This window comes from Herpailurus yagouaroundi, unplaced genomic scaffold, assembly GCF_014898765.1.
Source record: "Herpailurus yagouaroundi ecotype Mexico unplaced genomic scaffold, PumYag 246, whole genome shotgun sequence".
In the NCBI taxonomy this organism is placed as follows: Eukaryota; Metazoa; Chordata; class Mammalia; order Carnivora; family Felidae; genus Herpailurus; species Herpailurus yagouaroundi.
The window spans coordinates 8,149,288-8,158,176 of record NW_024412463.1 but is presented as its reverse complement, the minus strand read 5'-3'; the positions used below and the strand labels follow the sequence as shown (position 1 = coordinate 8,158,176).

The window sequence follows — 8,889 nt, the reverse complement described above, 5'->3', positions numbered from 1 at the left end:
GGAAAGGAAAGGAAAGGAAAGGAAAGGAAAGGAAAGGAAAGGAAAGGGAAAAGAAAATAACAAGAAAAGACAAGAAAAAAGAAGAAAAAGCCATTACCTTGAATTGCTTGTTCTCCTCCCGCAGCCTCTGAACTTCACCTTGCAGCCTCTTACACTCCTCCATGACCTTCTTAACCTCAGTGTCATCCAAAGAGGAGCTCAGAGCTTTAGACACCGTTGGTGTTTCTGTCTTTGATGCGGTTGTGGGTATGATTTTATTTATTTCTACATCATGCTGTTCAGAAATAAATGAAAGCCCAAGTGTCACCAACTATGTAATAAAGGACTTTTTTATGCAAAGTAAAGTAGTTCTCAGCAAACACCACACGTGGTAGTGTTTCATCCACACTGTAAAATGTCACATTTATTTTAAAAATGGATCACTTTATCTAGTATCTTAATAATCTAAAGCAACGGGGCCCCAGAAATTATGGATAAGGGCAAATAATGAAGTTCGGCTGAGACTAATACTTCAAAGAAAGAGAAAAAGGGCCGTGCATACCGCACTAGCAAATCCCCGCCATGCAAACAGTAGCATATCGGAATCGTACAAGCTCAGGAGTTACTAGCCACGAGTTACTGTCACCAGGAAGCCCTGAACATCCCCAGGATGGGCTGGGACGGGGGAGGGGGGACGGGGGAGGCCAAGGAGAACGTGACACCGAGGGCGATTTAGGTCACGAACTCGGAACTCTGAAGCTGCGTTGCAGGTGAAACGAGCTCAGCGTCTGTGATATTTCAATCCAGGGACGTGCGCGTCCCCCACGTCCCGGCCAAGACGGTCACGACGGCCTCTGGAGAGCGCCCGGGGCGGGGATGTTCAGGTGTGCTGGGGAAAATAGAACAGGCGGGGACCAGCGTGCTGAGGGCTCCGTGAGGCCCCCGGAAAACGACTAGCTCTCCCTATCGCACCCTCGGGCTCGACCCCTCGTCTTCCAGAGGAGAGGAGGGGTTCCTGCCAGGGCGCCCCCCACCCCCGCCTCCACAAAGCTGGCTCGGCACAGGGCCGGGAGCCGAAGAGCGATGCCGACCTTACCGGGATGTGCAGCGGGAAGAGAAAAAAGCAAAAACAAAACAGCCCACTACCCATCCGAGAAACAGGATAACGACAGCGGTCAGTCACTGAGCAGGAAGAAAATACTAAGCAGTGGTGACACATTATCAACAGCATCCCTGGACGCTGCTGTGGACGATGTTAACAATGTGAGCGCTTCGATTTCCCAACTCCAGCTATTAACAGCCAGGGTAGTTGAATATTCTGTGTGTTTCAAACAGCGCTTTTAATACAATTGAAGCTTTTCTGACTAGGTTGAAGGAAGGTCCAAATCAGCACTTCGGATACAGTCTTCTCTCTTCAACTGGCCACAGGCAAGGGCCATGACAGGCTTGTCCCTTGGCTTCCCAGAGAAAAGCCAGTCGACAGCTTGGAGGAAGCCGGTCCTTTCAGCGACCCCCTCCGGCAACACGAGGTGGGGGAGGGGGGGTGACTCCCAATGGAGGCCATGATTCCGCCCCCACCCATGCACAACGGGCAATGTCTGGGGACACCTTTGGTTGTCACACGAGAGGGGGGACTGTTCGTATCTAGGGAGCAGAGGCCAGGGGTGCTGCTGAACAGCCTACAAGGGCCAGGATGGGCCCCCAGCAGAGAATGACCCAGCCCCGATGTTAATAGTGCTGAGGCTGAGAAACCCTAAAGAGGCAGGAGGGGGAAGGGGAAAGAGCAGACGGACAGGGAGACCCGCGACGGAGGTCTGTGGAACAGAAGCCGAGAGCCTGTCCGTCAAGCACCATGATCAACGGCAAATTATTCCCTGTTTCAGACTCACCCACTGTTTTACAGCAACCTATAACTTTGCCAAGTCAAAGAAGCGCTTTAGGATTTAGGACATTCCAACGGCCAACAGGTTGCACTTTTTAAGAAAAAAAAAAATTGTTTCAATTAGGTGTCTTTCTGCAAGCCTCTCAAAGGCTGATTTCCTGGAGGCCCGCTTACTTGTTGACTTCGGCTTATTTTTTTCATCACACGTCAGAGGAAGGAAAATAATTTGCCAACTTAAATCTTGGTTTTGTAGGAGATGGTATGCAAATAAGTATCAGCTTGCAACATTCAATTATTGTTAACCATAAACATACTTACTGGTTTATCATTTTCTGCTGGCAATTCAAACACACATCTAAGTTTTGAATCCATAAGGTCTTCCGGTTTTGCCTCCTTCCACTAAAACAATTTAAATTTAATAATCAAGATATTACAAAGCTGCCGGAGGAATAATTTTCTTCCTATAACTGACAATTTCAGAAAAACACTCTTAATGAGAAAGCCCTGATGTATATCAAATAAAGAACTTACGTCTGTAGAGATTTCAGTAGCTTTAACGACAAGATTAAACACACTAGCTTTCCCGAATACTTATCACGCTTCACAAGCCCAGTCCCGCCGCCTGATCCCTCCACACCAACCAATGCTCCTCCCTGCTGCTCGTCTATGGGAAGCACGTGGAACAGAGACGACTGACCATCACCGGAGGAAGAGGAATTGTCTAAACTATGTCCGAAGGACCAGAGGCAACTTTGGCTCTCCTTAGGAAAATAAAACGGACTTTGCGGGATACGCCCTTCTTAGAGAGAGGAAACGTACACTACCTGGGAGTGGATTCAGAACCACACTGCCCACTACCAATGGGGCACAGCTAGCAAGCCAGTGTCCGGGTGGCCCCCCCACTCCCTCCAGCCTGCTGGCGGGAACAACCTGCCGGCTAAATCAGATCCATGCTCTGGGATGATGTGCTCCTGGCTCAATCCCCCTCCTTCTGGCAGCGAGGACAGGAATCCCAGGGCATGCTGAGAAGTGCAGACCAGCACGGCAGGAAGTTTGCAATACTCCCCCCTCCCCCCGGGGACCATGCAGGAGGCAGCCAGAGCAACCGTGGTCGCAAGAGCCAGGAACGCGCCAAACATCAGAGCGGCCAGATGCATCGGGGCAGGTCCATTCAGTGGAACCGCACGCCATTCAAATGCTACCAAAGAGTGTTTGCTTGCACCGAACGCTAAGTGAAGAAGCTAGAAACAAGATCTGAAGTTTGTTCCTCTGTACGCACACACGAGCACACGTGTGTGTGCGTGTGTGTGCATGCGTGTGTCAAAAGAGCATCAAGCAAGGATCACCGCTGGACGCTACAACCACCGGGTGAGGGCGAGACTGCTGGCGAGCAGGACGTTCACATGGTCTCCAAGTACCTGATTACTCAAGGGTATCACAGATTACCTATTCCCCAAGGGGCAACTGCGCTTGGACGCGGGAACGTTGGCAGTCACCTCACCATCGTAACCAAGGGAGGGACGAGCCAGTACTCCGTGCCTTCTGGCACGGTGCATACAGGACGTACTTACGGCATATTCTTGCCAAAACGCATTTAACCTGAATGTGATCGTGAGGAAATAACCGAACAAGTCCAGAATGTGGAGCGTACAACAAGCTAACTGGCCTGGACTCTAAAAACTGCAAAGCCACGAAAACAAAAAAGGTGGAGAGTACTCTACTAGACTAACAGCAACTCAAGGCCAGTCTGGAGTAACTGGAAAATGCTGCATCAGGGTCTTTCTGCTAGATAATGTGACTGAATGAACGCCAATTTTCTCAGCCAGGGGGACAGTGCTGTGGCTACGCCAGAGCACTGTCCCTGCCCTGAAGCACGCACGACCGAAGAGTCGTGAAGCCTGCGTCTTACAACCAAGCGGTTCAGTGAAAAAAAGTTTACAACAGAAATGAAGCAAATGTGGCCAAGTGTTAGATGGTAAATCTAGGCAAAGTTTATGTGAGTAGTCACGATATAATTTTTTCTACTTCCTGTACATCAAAACACACACAAAAAAATAGTTTAAAGAAATGGCACAAGGCTCTCAAAAACAGTGGTTAGGTCGAGCATAAACAAATCTTTTAGTTTTAGTTACTTTTGGTTTTATTTTTGCTTACGTGTGTATTTCCACAGCTTCCTACAATGGACATTCCCTAGAAGAATTTTTAACTCTTATAAAAATCATCCTAAAGGGAGCGAAACGGGGGCCTGGCCTACGACGGCCCTCAGACACGGCAACTCTGGACTCCGTGCCCGGTGTCGGAGACACACAGCACGCTGGGTCCCACGGCAACGGAGTCACTTGGGTTTTTAGCCCCCTTTTACAGGTGACCAGACCCTAGGGAGAGTTAATGAAAACTGCCCGCAGCCACAACGGTAGGAAAAGGCAGGACTCAGCTCCACACCACAGACGCCCAAGCCCACGCTCTGGTCTCTGAGCCATGCAGCCAAAGCCAAGCAGAACGCACTCTTGGGAGTCCCCAGTGTCCCATCTGCCGTGTATCTCCTCGCTCACACAAATCAACGTGAAGTAGCACATCACGTTGTGGGAAGCAGAAGAGAAAGTAGCAAATGCCCCAATAATCATTCTTAGGAAAAGGGGAAGATCGCCTATTATCACCCATCTCTCTCGAACCTCAAAGTATCTGGCTTCCCCTTTATTTCCTGCCCCAAACGTGAACATCCACCGAGATGGCCAGTAATGCTCTTCTAAGACTGACCGAAAAGGCCGAGCGGTGACACTGGGACGAGGCGGGAAGCTGTGCATAAAAAGCCCTCGGCACAGAGTTTTGAAAGAGAAAAACCACAGTGCCGTGTGAGCCACCGCAGTCTCACGTCTGCAGGCACACCTCAGGTGACCAGTCTCCTAGCCTGGGCCGGCGAGCTGGAAAGTGATGGAAACGTTGAGAGAACCCTGCCCTTCTCTCCCATCCGTGAGGACCGGCCAGTCCGGCCTAGCTGGGGCGGTGGCCCAGGAGGGTATCCACACATGATTCCCGTGGCATCAGAATGCCTGCTGATTCATTTAAATGTGTAAGGAGCCTATTTTCAGGAGAATTCCCATTATAATCTTTTTCCAGAAAAACCAGTAATGTAGTATCACTTATTTGTTTTATAAAAACAAAGCCATCTTATTTTTACCAAAATTAGAGACAGTTTCACACGTATTGAAGCAGAGGAAAATAAAATGAGGGAAACAAGGAAACAAGCAAAAACTAAACCCTTAAGCATCGAAGGACATTTAGCATCCCACTCTCTCACGTCCCTCTGGGTTCTCGGGGGAGTGATGGGGAGGACACGGTAAGAAACATCCCGTATAATGAGAGGTATCCTTTTCTGTGGGGGATGGGAGGGGAGACACAAAAAGGGGAGGGAATCCTCAAACATTTAAGATACCATCCATCAGAGCAAGGAAGTGCTGAAGCTCACGGATATGAAAGTCAGAAGAGTATTCTGGAAAGTTACATAAAATGTGAAAATCAAAGTTTGAGAAAAACCACAAAGGTAGTCAAAGTACAAACCTCCTTGAAAACAACACTCCCCGTTAAAAACAATGTTGACACATTTTGAAATGCATGCACCCAAAATTCTGTACCTAATCATTTTCTTTCAATTACTAAAAAAAAAAAAAAACAACAAACAAGTAAGAAGCATTCAGTACTTACTACTGCTTCCATATCAGAAGTGTCAGTTGGAGCAAACATAGACTGAACCATAAACTTGTGTTTACTTTTCTCATTGGGATCATAATCGAAAGGCTGTAACATCACTGGGAAAGAAAATATTTCATTAGGAGGGTCAGAGCTTGGTTATCAGCAGCCATTTGTCACGTTCAAACTCGTATTCTGGTCGTACAGCAGCTTACCAGGGCTCTCGCCCGAGCCTCCTAACGCCCAGGTGAGGTTAAGCAGGGCAAGACGACCAGAGTCTTCTCGGCTTTTCAGGGCTCAAGCCTGAGGTCCAGAAAGGCCGGGGGCCTTGCCCCACGCCAGACAGCAGGCGGTGGCAGAGCTGACTGGGGCGGAGGATTCAGGCCCCCCCCCCCCCAATCCCTAGCCGCCCTTTCACCACCGTGCGCCTGACGCCACGTCTGCCACAGCCCTGGCAGGACAGGTAAACCGGCCGTAACAGCACTTGCCGGGTGTGCTCCAGAGAACATGCCCAAACGATCTCTTCAGGAAGTAAAACGATAATCCTAGACATTTAAGTGACTGTTTAGTTTTAGCTTTTCTCTGTCCCATTTCCCATATAAGACATTCAAGGGAGTGCTTCAAATACGATTTTGCCTGTAGGACGTTAGGAAATGTTCACAGCCTGCACACTCTCAGCGAGGGGAAAACACCACCTGGGTACAGCCCACATTTTCTCCCCAAACCTGGAGGGGCCTCCCAGAAAGGCTCCCTTGGCTAAGTCACGCCCACTGCACTGAGGAGGCCCCTTCCCGTTCCCACTGGCTTCCTTAGAACCCACCCTCGTTAAATGGTGGCGGCTTTATTTTTGTTTTAATTTTTCTTTTATGTTTATTTTTGAGAGACAGGGAGACAGAGAGACAGAACGTGAGTGAGGGAGGGAGACGCAGAATCCCAAACAGGCTCTGACAGCACAGAGCCCGACGCGGGGCTCGAACCCATGAGCCGTGAGATCATGAGCTGAGACGAAGTCAGATGCTTAACCGACAGAGCCACCCAGGCACCCCAAATAGTAGCTGCTTTAAAATACGGCATCTGCGGGGCGCCTGGGTGGCGCAGTCGGTTGAGCGTCCGACTTCAGCCAGGTCACGATCTCGCGGTCCGTGAGTTCGAGCCCCGCGTCAGGCTCTGGGCTGATGGCTCGGAGCCTGGAGCCTGTTTCCGATTCTGTGTCTCCCTCTCTCTCTGCCCCTCCCCCGTTCATGCTCTGTCTCTCTCTGTCCCAAAAATAAATAAACGTTGAAAAAAAAAAATTTAAAATACGGCATCTGCTACAAGGCTCTGGCCAAAGCACACACCTGGCTAAGTTCTCTGACACACAACGTCTTCACACGCAGGAAAAGGCGTCCCGACCACGCTAAGAGCCGACGTGGACTCGGCATCTCCCACGTGCAGGAACCCGGGCTGTACTTCAGGTCTACTATTAGCTCATTTAGTCTTTGCGAGGTAGGTACTGCTCCGGAAGTTATTTTAATGCCCGTTGCAGGCGAAAAAACCGAAGCACAGAAAGGTTAACCGACTCGCCCGAGGTCACAGCGCGAGGGAGCAGACGCTCAGCGTCCGCCAGCGACCGAGTCCCCGCCCACTAAGGGCACAAGCTGCGTCGTTCTCCACCTGCACCTCTGCCGCGCAACGCTCCCCAGTGTCCTCCTGCCTCTGAGCCCCCCTCTAAACCGCCCCTGCAGCCGAGAGGGGGCCCGCGTCCTCCACCCTAGCTTAACAAATGAAGAGCAACACATGGAAGCGACTTCCTCAAAGCCACGGTGCCAGGAAGCGGCCCAACTTCTCCGAGGAGCCAAGTGCAAGCCAGCACCCCCTTCGGCCACACCGGTCGCTCCAACATGAGGCAGACGCACACTCTGCACCCCAGAAGCACCGCCACGGACCTCGCGAAGGACCGCGATGGACAGGAGAAATGCAAACAGCTCGGCCATTCAGGCTGCGGAGGCAGAGTCCCCTCCCTCTTGGGGACACAGAAAGTCCACTGCAGTCTGACAGCACGGCACGTTCAAACGCTTCCGTACGGGCGGTCACCCGGGTGGTCCGTGGCCCGCATCACCCATCTGAGTGCTCTGAGCGACAGGAGGCGTTACCGGGAAACTTCTTCAGGACAAAAATCGATAAACGTGCAAACCTTTTTAAAAGTCAGGGCTTATGCACACACGACATCAAGTCTAGAGCCAACAAAGTTGTCCCGAGTACCCCAAATTCAGCATGACCATCAGCGGGGAGAACAAAAGGTCACTTAAAACACAGGCCACTGAGGTGTAGGCGCACGGTTCCCTCCCGAAAGAGCAGTCCTCACTGGTGGCTTTGGGCCCGGATGCAGCTAACTCCCACCCTGGCACCACTGAGCTGGCAAGAGCTCTTCTGAGGACAGACCTGGGGGGTCAGTCCACACGTGGGCTTGACATTTAACCTAAGGGACAAGTGACCAGACCAACGGGTCAACAGCACAGACTCTTCTTTTCAAAGTTCAGTTCCCATCATGCTTTTTCCACCCCCAAGACCACAATGAGGAAAACCCACATTATAAACTAAGGAGCCAATGTCTCCACAGGTACCGTCATCCTTCTTGGACGGGGGCTGTCAACCTTTTTTGAAGCTGGGTCAGTCTGCAAACTACTGTCAGATGTTCATTGTTAAAAAGTAACGTGAATCAGGTTTTGAGAATTTCCGGTTTCACTTGGCTGTGACAAAGTCATGCTTTGCTATTCTGTCAGGACAGGAAGGGAGAGAACTGTGTCCTAGACCACACTCAGATTTCCAGCAGCTCACAGGCTCCAGGAGCAAAAACTGCCTCGCCCTTGAGACGGCACTTTCTCAGCTGTGAACGGCCCCCCATCATCCTCCACCGTGGAGACCGGTGAGGCTGAACCAGAATGATCTGTAAAGAGCCCCCAGTGCTCAGGAGACGACAGCAATCAGAAGACACTGCTCATCTCAGAGAAGCTGGCCTTTTAGTTCAAGCTACGGTGGATCCCATGTACACAACGGACAGACGGGTCCAGAGAACCTGAGAATGCCCTTCCACCCACAAACAGCCTCAGAGAGACCTGCTGTTCCCTTTCCTTCTTGTCCCCAATCCTGGAAACAGGGCAAGTGAGAAGTAAGAGCCAAGAGACCCACATGTGGATTCTAGGCCTGCGCTAGGGCAAGACTGACCTTTCCACCTCCCCGCCCCCACCGCTCCGGTGGCGTCACAAGGTCCCAGGAAGGAAAGAAAGACGGCCGCGCCGGTGCCTACTCCCTACCAGGCACCGCAGAAGGCACGCTTTCATTACTTCTCCCATTCGGTCCTC

At 51.0% G+C, this 8,889-nt stretch overlaps 1 protein-coding gene across 1 annotated transcript in view; it reads right to left on the bottom strand.

Annotated features, from left to right (window-relative positions):
- Positions 1-8,889, bottom strand: part of VAPB (VAMP associated protein B and C) — a 30,809-nt gene that overhangs the window by 4,464 nt on the left and 17,456 nt on the right. The window contains exons 4-6 of the mRNA XM_040459746.1: positions 5,564-5,667; positions 2,180-2,260; positions 98-274 (exon numbers count right to left, since the gene is read on the bottom strand). Coding sequence (XP_040315680.1) covers positions 98-274; positions 2,180-2,260; positions 5,564-5,667 — 362 coding nt within the window. The remainder of the gene's footprint in view (positions 1-97; positions 275-2,179; positions 2,261-5,563; positions 5,668-8,889) is intronic.